Source organism: Artibeus jamaicensis, unplaced genomic scaffold (genome assembly GCF_021234435.1).
Source record: "Artibeus jamaicensis isolate MK-2021 breed Jamaican fruit bat unplaced genomic scaffold, CSHL_Jam_final contig_519, whole genome shotgun sequence".
Lineage (NCBI taxonomy): Eukaryota > Metazoa > Chordata > Mammalia > Chiroptera > Phyllostomidae > Artibeus > Artibeus jamaicensis.
In genome coordinates, this window is record NW_026521871.1 from 7,360,072 (window position 1) to 7,376,743 (window position 16,672).

At 39.8% G+C, this 16,672-nt stretch overlaps 1 protein-coding gene across 5 annotated transcripts in view; it reads left to right on the plus strand.

The window, feature by feature from the left end:
- Positions 1-16,672, plus strand: part of CFAP20DC (CFAP20 domain containing) — a 242,894-nt gene that overhangs the window by 196,659 nt on the left and 29,563 nt on the right. For all 5 annotated transcript variants that reach the window (XM_037137429.2, XM_037137431.2, XM_037137430.2 and 2 more), the window contains one exon: positions 1,529-1,590. In XM_037137429.2, the coding sequence (XP_036993324.2) occupies positions 1,529-1,590 (62 nt within the window). The remainder of the gene's footprint in view (positions 1-1,528; positions 1,591-16,672) is intronic.

Sequence of the window (16,672 nt, forward strand, 5' to 3'; positions counted from 1 at the left end):
AAAGTAAAGGGGCAGCAGTCCATTCACCGGAGGCCTGGGTGCAGCGGAAACACTGGAATACCAATGAAGGTGTTATCAGGACTGCTTCCGCCCCCGTGCGAGTTGGCCTGGGGAACCCGTAAAGCACTTTCCATGCTAATCTTCTTTCTGCTGTGAAATAATAAAGCCTAAACCATAGAACTAAATTGCACTTGCAAATTGCTAAGTATTATTTCTCTAGTGAGGTCAAATATGTCTTATGACATGTTTTTCCTTCCACTGTTCTGCCAGCTGTTGTTTCTTATTACTGAAATGTGATGCATTGATATTGGTTCAATTACCAACGTATCTGACTACATTGAAATTCATGGTGCATCACAGATAGTTGCTAAGTGACTGTGATTATCATACAGGGTGTTTGATTTAAATTAAAAGAACACTTCCAAGACATTATTTACAGAGGAAGACAGTTTACTCTAAAGAATTCCCACCACCCACGTCATTACTATTTTAGGACCCATTAAAATAAGGAGTATGTGGAAAATAAGGAGTATGTGCTGTGTACATACAGGCACCATGGCTGCACTGTTCTTCTCGGTTGCTGTCAGCACTGTGGGGTCATGTTATGGGTGAAAAAACATTAACGCCAGCCCCATTGGGTAAGGAACCAACTGAAGCCCTTTAAATGCAATTTTAAAATGTATACCAAATTCCAACTTGTAGTACGACGAGAACTTTAAAAATTATTTCCGTAATACAGTAACATTGTTGTTAATCACATAGGAAACACACTTTGAACAGATGTTGGAAAACAGAATTCGTTTCCATTATAATGGAACTTCCTCCTTTTACAGAACAAATGAAATACATAGAGTCCCAGTGGATGCAGGTTAAGGCTTACATGGGAGGTGGCTGTTTAGCTGTGTTTTGAAGTTGACAGAAACCTAAAGTTTTCTTGTGGAGAGAAAATTGAGATTTCACATTTCTGTTGGGTATTGGCATCACCTCTTTCAGTTCATTGATAAATCGTTGAGGCTTTATTATGCAGTCGGGGAAAAGTGACCACCTTGACCCAAGATTTACATGTGTGATTCCATTAATGAAAGTGGAAGTTCTCCTTGCAAACTTACAGTGAGATATGAATATATATTCTATATCCCTCAGTCTCTGGTTGTTGCCTATACTTCCTCTGCAGTATAAATTCCACAGGATATCTTGTTTTGCTTTTCTGGTTCTGGAAATATCAACCAATGTTAATAGCATGAAATTCCACAAGGGAGGAAGATTCCATCCATGAACTTGGATTACAACATAGATGTTATCTAGTCCAGTGACTGGCCGTTAAAATAACCTGCGTTTCCCCATATACATCACTTTGTTACTAGCTTGATCTCCCAGACAGCCTTGAACAATACTATAGAATAAGCCAGGCCCTTCTTGCAGATTGTGTCTTGGGGGGGAAAAAATTATAGCAATGAGAGTGCATGTGAAAGTATATGTAAAAAGCATGATGCTAATTAGTTACTCACAAATGTTTTGTCTCTTACAGCCTATTAACCAGGGTCGGCACTATCAGAAAGAGATGAATCCACCATCTCCTTCTAACCCCCGGTAAGAATCATTAGTAACCTAACTTCTTTGTTTAAAGATTGGTTAGAAAATTGTGCCTTTTCTTGGTTTCATGAAACTGTTTTTCAAAATGTCCAAACAACTTTCCAAAGTTTTTCATTTTTTCAGAAGTCTTAGTTCAGTTTGCTTTTCTTATTCAGACTACGGTGTAGTGTCTAATAGCCTACATAGGTTAAATAGCACCTCCACCTCTTACTAGCTGTGGAACTTTGAACAAGTCATTTAACTAACATTCAGTCATAATAATTTCCTCATAGGGCTATGGAGAGGATTGATTGAATTAATACATGAAAAATTGTTAGCACAATTCCTGGCATGTGGCAAGCTCTCTCTTTTTTTATATTACCTGGTACCTTTAAATTTATCAAAATAGCTTATACAAGTTAAAATGGCTGTTGTCTTTTTTCATAATTTCAAAACTTCATGATCTCAAAATTATTTCATTATTTTTAAAATGTCATTGAGTCATTTGTCAATATAGAAAATCTTCACTATTTCAGGTTCATTAGGGATAAGGAAATCTGAATTTCAGTTTCGTAATATATGTAGTATCATATGGCTTTCTAATAAAAGCTAAATAAGCTAGTCCAGTATTACTTTATTACTATTTATTATATAATGGGAATTTATTAAAAATCATTCTATCTTGAGCTTCATGCACAAGGTCTTAGTTATTGTAATGCATCTCATTGTCTAAACGCATCTCATTATCAAGCTCTTTCACTTATTCTATGGTTTGTCAAAAATGGACCAAAATACCAATGACAGCATCATAGCTCTGGCTCCAGAGTGAGATCTCTATTACAGTGTCTGAATTAGACTCACTGGCTGCACATATCAGAAAGAACTTAGCTGGCCCTGGTTGATGTGGCTTAGAGGATTGAGTGCCGGCCTGCAAACCAAAGGGTTGCCAGTTCAATTCCCAGTCAGGGCACATGCCTAGGTTGTGGACCATGTCCCCAGTAGGGGGTGTGCAAGAGGTAACAGTGATGTTTCCATTTCTCCCTCTCTTCCCCTCTCTATCACTCTAAAAATAAATAAATAAAATCTTTTTAAAAGACAAAAATTTTTACATAGCCCTAGTGAGATGGCTCAGTTGGTTGGAGCATCATCCCATATACCAAAAGGTTGTAGGTTCGATTCCCAGTCAGGGCACATAAACGTGCTCCCTCTGGTGTGCTTCATTCTTGCTAAGCACCAGCTTTCTCTGCTCCCCCGTCACATATGGCTGTCTGACAGCTCTTGAGTTTACATATTATACTTCAAAATGCATGCTGGGCATGCATGTCTCAATCCATTTTCTACTTTCCAGGAAGGAGAATATGACTGGCATAGCTTGGGCCAAGTAACCACTTCTGGCCTAATCAGCAGTGAACAGCAAATCAAAGCCATGTAGGACTAACATCCTGCCAGGAGACCACTTACATAGTTTGTAGGACTTTAATGTGGCCCAGAATATTCATGACAAAGGTAGACTAAATTTTCTTTACCAGCAATCTAAGTATTCCTGATCTATACACTTGATCTGGTCATTCTTTCATATTATCTACTAGGGAGAATTGTCACTATCGTAAATAGATACAAAAATAGGTTCAAAAGTGAAATTGTAATGTTAGCATATGTAAAAGGTGTTTTAACATAGTTAAATTCAGTTAAATTCAGTTATCTCTTGATGTGTCAGTATGTTGCTTGCAATCATGCAGCTTATCTAGATTTGACTAACAAACTCTTTATCTATATATGAGTAAACTCTGAAGGCAACTGGAGATCTAACTTTGGTCCAAACTATAGCAAAGTCAGAACTTACAGTCTGAACAAGAAAGTGATAGTAAGACATGTTAAAAGTGAAATCTTTTGTTTCAATAAAAGGAAAAAAGGACCCTAACTCTCATCCTAATACTATTAGTAACATAGTAAATGATCTCAGACAAGCCTCTGAGTCTATTCAGATCTCATCTAATAATATAAACACCCTTGTGTATAATAGAACGGATTTGAGTTACATGATCTCGGAAGTCATTCCCAGCTTAGATTCTGAGACTTTGATGAGCCTCGTTATAGGTTTTACACATGAAAACCAGCTCCACTCTTGAAGGGAGCACTGCCTTACATAGAAAACACGCTTCATAACGTTGGATGAGCCAGTTAACACACGTGGTAGTATATGAAATATTTCGTTTAAAATTCCATCTCAAAGATCGAATATAAGAAAATTCACTAACTAAATTTGTAAATTCACCAACTGAAAGTATATTTTATTTAACCAATTAAATGTTGATTCATTTAGGAAAAATTATTTATGTTTTTACATAATAAAAGCCAAATTCTAAAGCAAAAAATAAAGTGCCATTAATCCCATTTGCCTGCAGCTTATCTACCAGTTTCTAGAACATTATTATGTAGCTGTTCAGAAAACCCGAAGATTACATGGCTTGGCTCTCGGCTCATAAATTTGGTAGCTCGGAGAATTGACAGAAAGGCATTATTGGGCCATAAATTAAAAAGATGAGGTCAGCATAGATCATCATATAAAATGGGATAATTGAATCATCTAAGGCACATAATTTAACAAACTGAAAGCTATGATTCTTCTTAAAATTTGTATGTATTATATTTCTTACAAATAGTGTCCCACATTTTAATTCTAAAATATGAAACTTTAAAATTAAAATTTAAAGTTAAGAGATACTGATAATGAATATTTAAAAAAATAAAAAATAAAAGATGTCTCTAAGTCCACTCTCTTGGATAAACAGGCATCTGGCCTGAATCGTGGATTGAAAGTGGGGCACACGGAGGCTCTGAACAAAAATTAAAAGCTCCGGGGCTCTTGGCTTCCTGAAGTGATCACGGCTGCAGTTGTAGCAGCGCAGATAGGATGGTCGTGGGGACGTGCGCACACGCAGGTCCATTGACAGGGGAGGAGGATGGTGCTCTGGGAGGTGAGACAGCATGTTCGATTCAGTGAAATAAGTATCTGCAATATCCAGAGACCTAAGATTTTTGTAACTTATACCCACATACGAGGTCTGTAACTCATACCCACATAGGAGGTCTGTCCGTCAGCCATTATGAGTCGACTGAGAACGGTTTGCGCACCATCCCCGTAACCCGGCAGCGGAGGAGAGTGGGCTGGCATGCGCACTCACACCTGGAGGGCAATGCTTGACACTGGGTAGACACAGAGGGAAGACACAAAGGTAATCGCTTCCTGAGATGTTTATGTTTGTAATCTAGGAATTGAAATACTCGTGGCTCACCACACCATAATCCCTAGCATGTCTAGATTTTCAACAAAGCCATCTTTCCTTGTACTGTTAGGTGTGGGTGCAAAATTTCCCACTGTTTTTCCCCAACATACTGACTGATATTAGGCAGCATCCCAAATACTGTGGCCCTTGCCTCCAGTGTCCACCCGCGCTGCCTCTGGGGCACCGACAAGCCTCTATGACAAGGCGCAGATACGGCTAACATCATCTAATATAATTTAGAGAAGTGTCGAGCAGAAGGAAACAATTTCACAATTCATTCATGTGGAGAAGTGTTTCCTAGGGTGTGAACTTACATGCTGCCAAACAGAGCAAAATGGATGCTGTTTGCAGTCTTAAATCGTTTATTCTAAAATGCCTTCTGTCGGTCTGTGGGATTTAGAGCTGCCCTCAGGCACATCCATGTATGCGTTTATGCAGATTCTTCAGAACAGCTCAAGATATTTCTGCTCAGAAGTGGATTTTATAAAGTAAGCTGTAATTACATTCTAGTTGTCTATTTATACGGATGCAGTCGATAACCAGTCTTTCAAATGATGATTATTCTTGTTATTTTTACAACTCATCAGAAAATAGGAGGAATAAGAGACGTAGTCTAAGGCCCTGTAAGGTCCTAAATGTTTATGGAAATAAGCAGCATAGAAAATAATTCTAGAATGCCCAGTAATCAGTGACATGGTTTTCTAAAGTGTTTGCTTTATGCTTTATCACTTATCTGTGTTTTTTAAAATGTCAGTACAGATTGTGTTAGGATCTGAATCCTTTGCAGCTTTGCCACATGTTTTGTGATATAAACATACTTATAACTATAATTATCTGATAAAGCCCCGCAGACTCTGACAAATGATTAATAACCACTGACCTCAGTCCCTGCTGGCTCAGCTGGCCCGACTGGAGCAAGCTGGCCTGCCGTCCCAGCCTGCAAGCGCTGCTCCGGACTGATCCCTGAGGCTTCATTTCTCTTTTCTCCCCAACTGTTGGAACTCAGCCCGATGAACTTCTCCTCCATGACTTAAGTCCCCACCAACACAAAATAGAGAATAGAAATTAAGTACAGAAGTTGCAAGTTGTGTTTCTCTTCAAGTGATTAAATTTGGATCACTTTAAAATAAGTAAGTTGGGGTTTTGACCAATATCTCCTTTGGAGCAGAACACAACAGAGTTTCCTAATTAACTGTGATTGATAGATAAATGACAGGTGCTAGATGATAGATAGATAGATAGATAGATAGATAGATAGATAGATAGATAGATAACAAACAAACCTGAGCCTGTGGTGCTGCTGCCTTCATAAACTTACGTGACTCCATCCCCCCCCTCCACCCCTGGCTCCCAGAGCAGTCTGCAGTCCAGTGGTCTAACCTTTTCAACAGGATTTAAAGACACCTGGTCCAAACTCAACTGGGCCCCTTTTTTCCTTTTTTTTTCCCAGTTAACAGCAAAGACCAGGCTCAGAATGGCTTTTCTAACCCCGCTCTGGAGAAAACCGAAGCTAAAGGCACCCTGGGAAGCAAACTAAATCATTCAAGAATCATCCTGCTTCTCACCCCTGACCACCCTGAACCTAGGGTCATGCCCTGCACAACTTCAGGGGGACCATTCCCATTGGGTTCCATGGGACCCAGCAATTCACCAACAGAGTTGGGCAGCTGGTGGTCCCCTGGCCCAACACTTCTCTTCCTCTACTTTTGGCATTTGGCCTGGCCAGCCCACCTTCAATCCTGATTCTGACCATTCATTTTACCAGAGCCAGTTAGCTCAGATTGCATGCCTGTACCAACCACCCTGTCCCATACCCTAACTAGCCGTCCCCCCAGAAAACTGGGTGTCACCCCTGCCAACCTGGCCAATATTTCTTCTTCTCTGCTCTCTCCACTTGTTCATTCTGGCCCTGCCTGCCTGGGCATCAGCTCTCCAGTGTCTCAGTTTAGCTGTCTGTCTGCTTTCCGACCAGGTCTCTCTTGGGCCACGGGACCTAACCTCTCACCCTGAGCCTCCTTTTCCAGCTGTACTCCATGAGAGAACCGTAAGCCATTAGGACCCGGGAAATACTCATCAATATTTTAGTTATCACATTTTCCAAAATTACAAACTCATGAAACCCATTCCCATGTGAGTGCCAGAACAACAGATTGCACCTTCTCGTCCACCTCCCCAAAGCTTCGTGTCTGAAATGACAGATCCCTGAAGAATCCTAGCATTTTTAAAAAGGATATTCAGCTTCTGCAATTACCCAGGCCTCCCTAGTCACTGTTACCCAGCCAGATGATGAACTCAGATTACCTTTGGCTCGGGGTCCAGGTAAAGAAAATAATTACCAAAGCAATTATTTACCATTCTAACACTTTGCAGTTTCAGCTTTTAATTAAAAGATTCAGCTTTCTCTCCTAGAGTAATGAGCACCTGTAAAAAGTCAGAGTACTAATTCCAGTTTATAACTTTCACCTCTATCTAAAGGGGAGGGGAGGGGATTACAGGTTGAGGTCCAGGCTAAGGACATGAGCCTAAGAAAAGGAAGATCATAATTATGGTTAAATGGCCACAGCCAGTCACATCCATAGACTTGCCACCTCATCCTTCACTTTGTAACCTAATGCAGAGTAGCTTCCATTGTTGTTTAAACACAGAACCTCTTAAGCCGGAAATGACTCGAGGGTGTTGCAGTTTACACTGTCAGCAATGTTCAGTATTTTTGAAGCACCTACTATGTGCAGAGCATCATGGAGAAATGCCTTTAGTGCGCCATTAGTAAGCTTTTAGCCTCCCAGCATAGACCAGTCCTCACTACGTGTCATCAAGGCAACATGTGACTGTTTTAGAAAAGGTGCCAAGGGGCCTGGGACCCTGTCCCGAGCTGCCACAGAGAAATCGCAGCCTTTCCAACCCTTAGCCCTCACACACTCTGCTTTGGTTGGCAGTTAGTTTTACCTCTTCCTAGCAGTGCTTTTGTTTCTTTTGCTAATGAAAAACATTTCATTTTGAAATTGATTAAAGTTAAAACATAATTTTTTACTCAAGCAATATGTTATGTTTACCAGAGCTCACAACTGTGAAGAAATTTTGCTGCTCATTACCGTACGAAAACCCACTCAGTGTAATAACTACTGGTCAAACGTCCAGCCTGGCTGACGTGACTGGAAGGAAGAAAGGCAAACAACCTTTAGCCAATTTGATTGGATTAACACTGACATTATTGTTCTATTGACTCTTTCTTGTCCATTGATTTTTAAAAGCCTTTAGCTCCCTTACCATTGATTAGGACAAATAAGATGCAGTTTGGTGCTCAGGATGAGAAAATGTGCCGTTGGGTGGCGGGTGTGTGCATGGGAAATGTGCGCGTGTGTGCATGTGTGCTGAAGTGAAACTGGTTAGAAGGCAGCTTCCCGTTTAGCTGAAAACAACTTCTCCACTTTTGACCTTTGAGGTTAACAATAGTGACCCATGGTTTTATGATGTGAACACCTAGCTCAGTAACAAGTGAAGCCAAATGGTCATTGGTAGATGTTGTGCTTTATCTCTTATTTAAGATGAAAAAACTATCTAGAATTTTACATATTCTCATATTTTTCAGTTCTTCATTCTCTTTATATGCAGAATATATAGACTAATAAGCAATGGTAGCAAAGCAGGAAAGGAGGGAGGAGGAAAATACCTTCTGTTGAATTGATAGCAAACAATTTTAAACAGCAAAACCATTTACATTATCAAAACAGCACAGAACCAGAAGCCTGAGATCTAGCCTGACCCAAGGTCAGTCAACATCATCATAAAAATGAAGGTCTCAGCTTAAAAAAAATCTGTGTGGCCTTCAGTACATGGTGGGGTTTGTGCTAATGCAGCTCTGTCTTTTGAGGGGAAAATTCATCCCTAAACTACTGGGATATTTATTTATTTGTTTGTTTGTTTGTTTGTTTGTTTTCTTTCTTTCTTCCTTTCTTTTAAATGGCATCTTTTTCTTTCTCCCTAGCGGTTGGAGGTGGCATGTGACAATCTATTTACTGCCCTGCAGCATTAGAAGGAAATTCTCTTATGGTCAGAGTTTTGACTTGGCAAAGGGTGCAATTACTTTTTATTTTATCATCTTCTCTCTTCCAACCTCTTTAACAGCACTTTTACTGAAACCTGAAAATGCCTACATGTTGGAAATATTATTAACTCACCTTAAGAGTCCAGAAAAGTTTTAGTTCCTCCTGCAGAAATAATGGAAGAAATGGGAAACAAATAAAAACCACCCGTATCACATTCTCTAAATTTACTTGTGATTTTCTAAATTTCAGTGCTAGCAAAAAAAAAAGAAAGATGCAGCAAGGCGTACAGTAAATGAAGATATTATGTATTAGAGAAGGAATGAATCTGTCATTTTGACGAATTGTGAGGCGAGAGGCAGATTAACAGATTACTCATAGTCAGAAGGCAGCTCGGTGTGAAAAATGTGCAGGAAATGATAAGTGTGGGTTTGTGCTGATTTAATGATATTTTTAAACCACAGTAACACTCTGGTACTATAATATAATAAAGCACGTTGTTTGCATTTTTAAATCATCAACATATTCCCAGTTTGACCTTAAAAACATTTCAAACCATTCTCTATTAAAATATGTAGCTTCCACATTAGAAAAAGGTACCATGTAAGACATCACAGCAATGACCTTACAGGAAACATTACTGGCTTTTAAAATCAGTTTTTTCTTAAACTTGTAATGGTAACACAAACTTTAATTCTGTTTTAAGCACACTGAGACTCCATTTACTTTTTCTTTGGGCATTTAAATCACAAGAAGAAATTACCTTCTGACAACCATTTCCAGGGAAACCCTTCATAGATATTATTGATTTGTCTTCATACTTTCATTGTAAGTTTTTGGTTTTGTACTTGAGATCATGGAGTGCTTATGAATAACAACTATATTTTCCTCAGGTGGTAGATAAAAGTAGTTCAAATTTGAATTGAGTACTCTGAGTCATAGCAAGAAATAAGGTGAATTACTTGTTTTATGTTGTTATTACAAATATTATTAGAAAGCAGAAGTTCTTAAGAGTTTTACATTTTTATGTAAATAAAATTGGGATTTGAATAACATACCTTTAGTTAATTTGACAAGGACAAACTGACATGGCCAAGAATTTTCAGAATAAAATATCTATAATGTGTTTAAATGGGTTTTTTCCTATATCTTAATATTCAAAACCTGATACATGGCTTAAGTTGTTTCATATTACCTTCTCTTAGCTCACCAGTGATGGCTTTACATAAAATTAGGTACAGTGAAACTTGTAAGGGAGTACAATACTACATTTTCTGTCTCAACACTTGGATATAACCCCAGTGCAAAGAAGTATACTAATATGGAATGCCCAGGGCTTGAGTCGCAGACGTGGTTATGGTTCAGATTGTGTTTTTCATATACAGTGAAGACTTTTCCCAGAATTCAGCACGTTTTGTATATTTCCCATCTCCTAATATATTCATACTCTCAATTTGGGTTAAGTAAATAAGCTAGTGTAGAGAAGTATTCTTATCTTTTGGTAGAAATTCTGAAATGTATACAACAAAAGGTATTTGCATGTTTTCTGGCTTCATTGCATATTGATTGTCTGTGGTAGTTATTAACATGATTTGTCAAATATTCCAAGCAATCTCGATTCCAAGCTCATTGTTGAATTGCTCTTCTAAATCCCCTTGGTTTGGGTGGCGCCAGTTAGCCCAACTATAGTTCCAGCTGATGAATTGTGAGCAAAATCACCTACATTGTAGCTTGTCTGGAGCACGTAATTGCAGGTATAAAACCCTCCACCAAAGTTCTCTTCTCCTCTGCCAACAACCAGGAATATTAAAAGTGGCGGTTGTTTTGTAAGCCTGGTCACTGAATGAATGACCATGATAAACAGAGTTCCTCTGCTCATCTTTTACATACATTTATCATGAGCAAGAAATAAACTTTTGTTGTTAAGACACTGAAATTTGGGGTTGTTTGTTATCAAGTATAAGCTAGCCTTATTCTGATTTACATAGTTACTAGCTATGACATTAACTGTATTTTGTCATTGTGAATAAGGAATTTTATCTACCTTAATATATGAAAGTTTGGAAATTGGTTAAATTGTTGAGCTCAGAATGTCATTCATTGGCATATAGAAGAGTAACTGGTTGTAGGAAGTACCATAGTGCACTGGTTAAAAGCACCATCTTTGGAATCCTTGTGAAATTACTTCTCCAAACCTCAATTAAGTTAACTAAAAAAATAAGGATTGTACTCAGTTAACTAGTGTAACCATAAGGATTAAATGAGGAAGTATCTGTAAAGAGGTTTGCACAGGCCTGACATATATATTCTTTTTTTTTTAATATAAATTTTATTTAGTTACTTTTCAGGTACATTTTTTTTATCTATTTCTCCCATCCCACCCCACCCCCCCCGCCCGGTCTCCCCCCTCCCTCCCATCCCCCCCCCCAGTCCTCATCTGACATATATATTCTTACTAAATGGAGAGAGTGATGATAGTGGTGGAAGGTGGGATATTAACAGGGATATCAGAAATGAAGTCATCCCCCAAAAGATCACACTTTGAAAGAATCAAAAAACCCTAGAGAGTTTAAAGAGATTATAGAGATGATTTAACCCAGCATCCCTTCAAAAGTCTCCTTTCCACATCTTGGCCAGGGAGGCGGGCTCAATGTAGCACAAGACAGGCAGTTCATTACTGAACATTCCTTACACTGAGTTGGCATAGGCCTCCTTATAACTTCTGCCTGCTGGTCCTAGATGTCTTTCCAGAATAGTAATTTGAATCATCACTCCTTCACACAGTGCCCCCTTAACATTTTTGAATATTGCTTCTTGGTTGTTCCATTTTCTCCATCAGTCCATCATGTCTCCTGCCTCAAGTCCACTTTGCCATTCCCGGTCCTGGCACAGTCCAACCTGCCTTCCTTTGGACACTTTGAGTTTATCAAATTGCAGTTGTCTAAATTGAACAAGATAACCAGATAGTTTGGTCAGTCCAAAATTAGACCATTGCCCAGGACACTGTGTCTGTCAGTATAGCTTGAATCACATTTGTTTTTTTAGTACCCGTAGTGCACTAATGGCTTATCTCTGGTTTTTGGTCACCTAAAACTATCACCCTCTTTCTCCAGAACCATTTCCAGAGTCCCCTAAGTGGTCTCCCTGCATCCACAAGTACTTTTTCAGCACAGCCAGTGTCCATTCCCCACGGAACCTTCTTGGCCAGCGTAACCTTCTTTAAACACACATATGACTGGGATAGCCCCATATTATGACCCTCCGATGGCTTCCCACTGCTCAGAGGATAAAGACCAAAAGCTTTCAATGGCCTTCAAGGCCACTGGTTTGGCGCATGCCCACTGAGCCATCCCTGTTTTCCTCTGGAGATTTGTGCTTCAGCCACACTGGCCTCCTTTCCACTTGTCAAAACTGTGTTCCTTGGGGCCTTTGCCCATTTTCTCCTTTCCGTAGAATGTTTCCCCCTACCTTACTTTCCACCCTGCCTGATTAATACCTATTCATTTTATTAGACTTCCTGTCAAGCACCATTTCCCCGAGGGAACCCTGGAGTTCCTATTCATGTGTTCTCATAGCATTAACTTCACAGCACTTACACATTTCTGTGTGATTACCTGATTGCTGTTGGTCCACCCTCCACACAGTAAGCTCAAAGAGAACAGGGTATCTATTTTTGCTCATCATTGCATTTTGTGCCAGGATCTGACACAAAGTTGGATCTTGGTAAATACTCGGGGAATAATTATTGGTGTCTGAACCAATTTACTTGACAAGATCATTGTGACTCTCAGTTCTGTCATCCAGCCTGTTCTGTCTCTCACCCCAGTGTCTTGCATAAATTCGAAAAGCACACTCACTGTCCCTGCTGGACACTTACTACAACCTTAATAGATCATAGCTGACTATAAAGCCCTTCAGTCTCCATCAAGGTCTTCCACCATATTAATATTGATCCACAGCCAATTTGAAGTGATGTGATTGTAGGGGAGGAAAGAAAAACTTTTTTCTCCATCCTCCTATGTTCTGTAGCTGGGCCCTGAAAGTTAAGCTGACAAAAGGCAGATTAAAAAGAAAAGCATACACATTTTACTTATGTTTGCAGCACTCATATCCATGAGAGAAACTCAGTGATGAGTAACTCAAAGGAGTGTTTAAAACTTGGAGCTTATACAGCATCTTAAAACAGAACAATAAACTTATAGAAAAGTGACAAGACCAAGACAGCAGGGTTGGCTTTTCTGGGTGGCAGGCTGTGGGAGGATAAATACATGGAGGAAACCAATGAGAAGTAAGAATTCTATTAATAAGGTTTGTGCTGTAGACCCTCTTAGTGCTGTCTCTGGGCTGATAAGGATCTTCGGTGATTGAGTTGTACCCTGTACCAAAAAGAGCACCTTCCTCTTGGGAAATTTTATGTGCTGCTTTTAGGTAGAAAGGGGAGGGTCAGAGAGCCCTTCCTGAATCTACTGTTTCTGAAGTGTCTTCTGTTAAAAATATGTCAAAGCAGCAAAATTTGGGGATAGCACATTCAAAACCCTTACGTGATGTCTCTAAATTATTTTAATTCACAAGCAATCTGATTCTAACATACTTTTGGTGCATGATAATTCACTCATTGCATATGATTTCTGGGATGTTAGGATTCACATTCATGCACAGTTATGCCCCATCCTTTGTCCAATGCAGACACCGCTAGTGGATCGCAATCTTCTTGCCCTTTGAACTTCATTGTAAACTTATAAACCTTCTCAGTAAGGTACTCCAGGTAATACTGTATTGGAATTAGCATGTGATTTAAAATCTCTTTGAGCTAATATTTTCGTTATATATTTGGTCAGCTAAGTTATCGAATGGACTCGATTCCTAGCCCTACATGACACTTCCTATCCCTGGGATTATCACTTTGCCGCGATCTCCTCCTCTAAATGTCACCCCTCTTCTGTACAACCTTCCTTGACTAAAGTGAGATTAGTTAGGACTGCTCCTTCTCCACAACCCTGACTCAGCTCCCACATCAACCATAATTAAAATCCTACAACATTAAGTGATAGGCATACTATATTTTTTATTAAATTATATAAATTCTGCCTCTGGCAATGGCAGACTTAGTTGTTTCACACTAAACTCCCCTCTGAGAGCAACCAGAAAAGCCAGACAGCATGTCCAAGTCGTCTGACTAAAGTTGTGGGTGAACTTCCAAGGCAGTGACAGCTGTCAGAGCCTTGCTGCAGAAGGGAAAAGGAGGGGGGGGGAGCCAGAGAGGCATCCTGCATCTTGGGCCACTTTTCTCAGGAAAAATTTCAATTCAGAAAGCAACAGCAGCTGAGAAGCTGAGCATAGCCTTTGACAGTTTTTTTTTTAACTTGAGGGACAAAAATTGCAGTTAGGACCTATGAAGAGATGAGACCATGGTAAGTTCTAGAGTGTTTTTTCCAAAGGGTTAACTTGAAATAGAACAGGTCTGTGGAGGAACTGAGACACATTTCTTTTGAAACATCCTAATTGCTGATGGTCCTGTGACCCTCCTCTAACTGTCTGCAGAGTACAGGAGCCACATCTAGAGAAAGAAGACGTCATCTAGAGCTGCTGTCTGGCAGGAACAGCATGCAAGCCACCTACATAATTTAAACTTTTCTAGTAACCACATTTAAAAGTTTTTAAACAGGTAAAATTAATTTAATAATATATTTATTTAACCCAGTATGTCCGAAATATTAAATCACTTCAACATACAATTTGTGGGAGGAAAACTTTTTCTCTTCCAGCCAAGGTTTGAGCAATGGGTATGTGGAGTTTTTTTTTAACTATCATCCTGTTTTTTTCTTTTTTAAAATTGTTGTTCAAGTACAGTTGCCCCCATTTCCGCCCCCCACCATTATCCCCCACCTCACCCACCCCCATCTCCTACCTCAGTCCTACCCCCTTTGGCTTTGTCCATGGGTCCTTTATACATGTTCCTTGATGACCGTTACCCTTCTTTCTCCTTATCTCCCTCCTTCTCCCCTTTGTTACTGTCAGTTTGTTCTTTATTTCAATGTCTCTGTTTATATTTTGCTTGCTTGTTTGCTTTGTTGATTAGGGTCCATTTATAGGTGACATCATATGGTATTTGTCCTCCAGTGCATGGCTTGTCTCACTCAGCATAATGCTCTCCAATTCCATCCATGTGGTCTGGAAGGGTAGGAGCTCCTTCTTTCTTTCTGCTGCATAGTATTCCATTGTGTAAATGTACCATAGGTTTTTTTAAATATATTTTATCGATTATGCCATTACAGTTGTCCCATTTTTCCCCTTCATTCCCCTCCACCCTACACACCCCCTCCCACCCACATTCCTACCTTCAGTTTATGTCCATGTGTCCTAAGTTGTTTCACTTCTACATTTCCCACACTACTCTTGCCCTCCCCCTGTCTATTTTCTCCCCACCGTCTATGCTACTTATTCTTTGTACCTTCTCCCCACCCCTCCTCCTCCCACTCACCTCTTGCTAACCTTCCATGTGATCTCCATTTCTGTGGCTCCACTCCTGTTTTAGGTGTCTGCTTGGTTTGCTTTTATTTTAGGCGTGGTTGTTAATTAATAACTGTTAGTTTGCTGTCTTTTTACTGTTCATATTGTTCATATTTTTTCTTCTTTTTCTTAGAAAAGTCCCTTTAACATTTTATATAATAAGGTCTTGGTAATGATGAACTCCTTGAACTTGACCTTATCTGAGAAGCTCTTTATCTGTCCTTCCATTCTAAATGAAAGCTTTGCCGGATAGAGCAATCTTGGATGTAGGTCCTTGTCTTTCATGACTTGGAATACTTCTTTCCAGCCCCTTCTTGCCTGCAAGGTCTCTTTTGAGAAATCAGCTGACAGTCTGATGGGCACTCCTTTGTAGGTGACTGTCCCCTTATCTTTTGCTGCTTCTAGGATTTTCTTCTTCATTTGAATATTGGGTAATGTAATTACAATGTGCCTTGGTGTGTTCCTTCTTGGGTCCACCTTCTTTGGGACTCTCTGAGCTTCCTGCACTTCCTGCAAGTCTATTTCCTTTGCCAGATTGGGGAAATTCTCCTTTATTATTTGTTCAAATAAATTTTCCACTTGTTGCTTTTACTCTTCTCCTTCTGGTACCTGTATAATTCAGATGTTGGAATATTTAAAGATGTCCTAGAGGTCCTAAGCCTCCGCTCATTTTTTTGAATTCTTGTTTCTTCATTATTTTCTGTTTGGCTGTTTCTTCCTTCTGGTCCACTCCATTGATTTGAGTCCCAGTTTTTCATCACTATTGGTTCCCTGTACATTTTCCTTCATTTCACTTAGTGTGGCCTTCATTTTTTCATCTAATTTACAACCAGAATCAATCAGTTCTGTGAGCATACTGATCACCAGTGTTTTGAACTATGCATCTGATAGGTTGGCTGTCTCTTGGTCGCTTAAAAGTATTGGCTCTGGGGCTTTGATTTGTTCTTCTGTTTGAGCCATTTTTGGTCAGGCCATGCCTGTTACATATGAGGGGTGGAGCCTTAGGTGTTCACCAGGGCAGGCAATGCAGTGTCTGGGTTGTGATGTTGTATATGGGGGTGGGGTTCAGAGAGGGAACAATGGTGCTTGCTCCTCCCTCTCTTGAAGTTCAGTCCTCTCTGCCACTTCCCACAAGCAAATTGGGCCCTTCCGGTGCTAGTGCCCAAGTGGGTGGGTTTGTGTACATTCTAAAACTCTGTGGGTCTCTCCGACAAATTCTCCTGTGAGGCTGGGAGTCTCTCCCAGCACCTTTTCAATCGA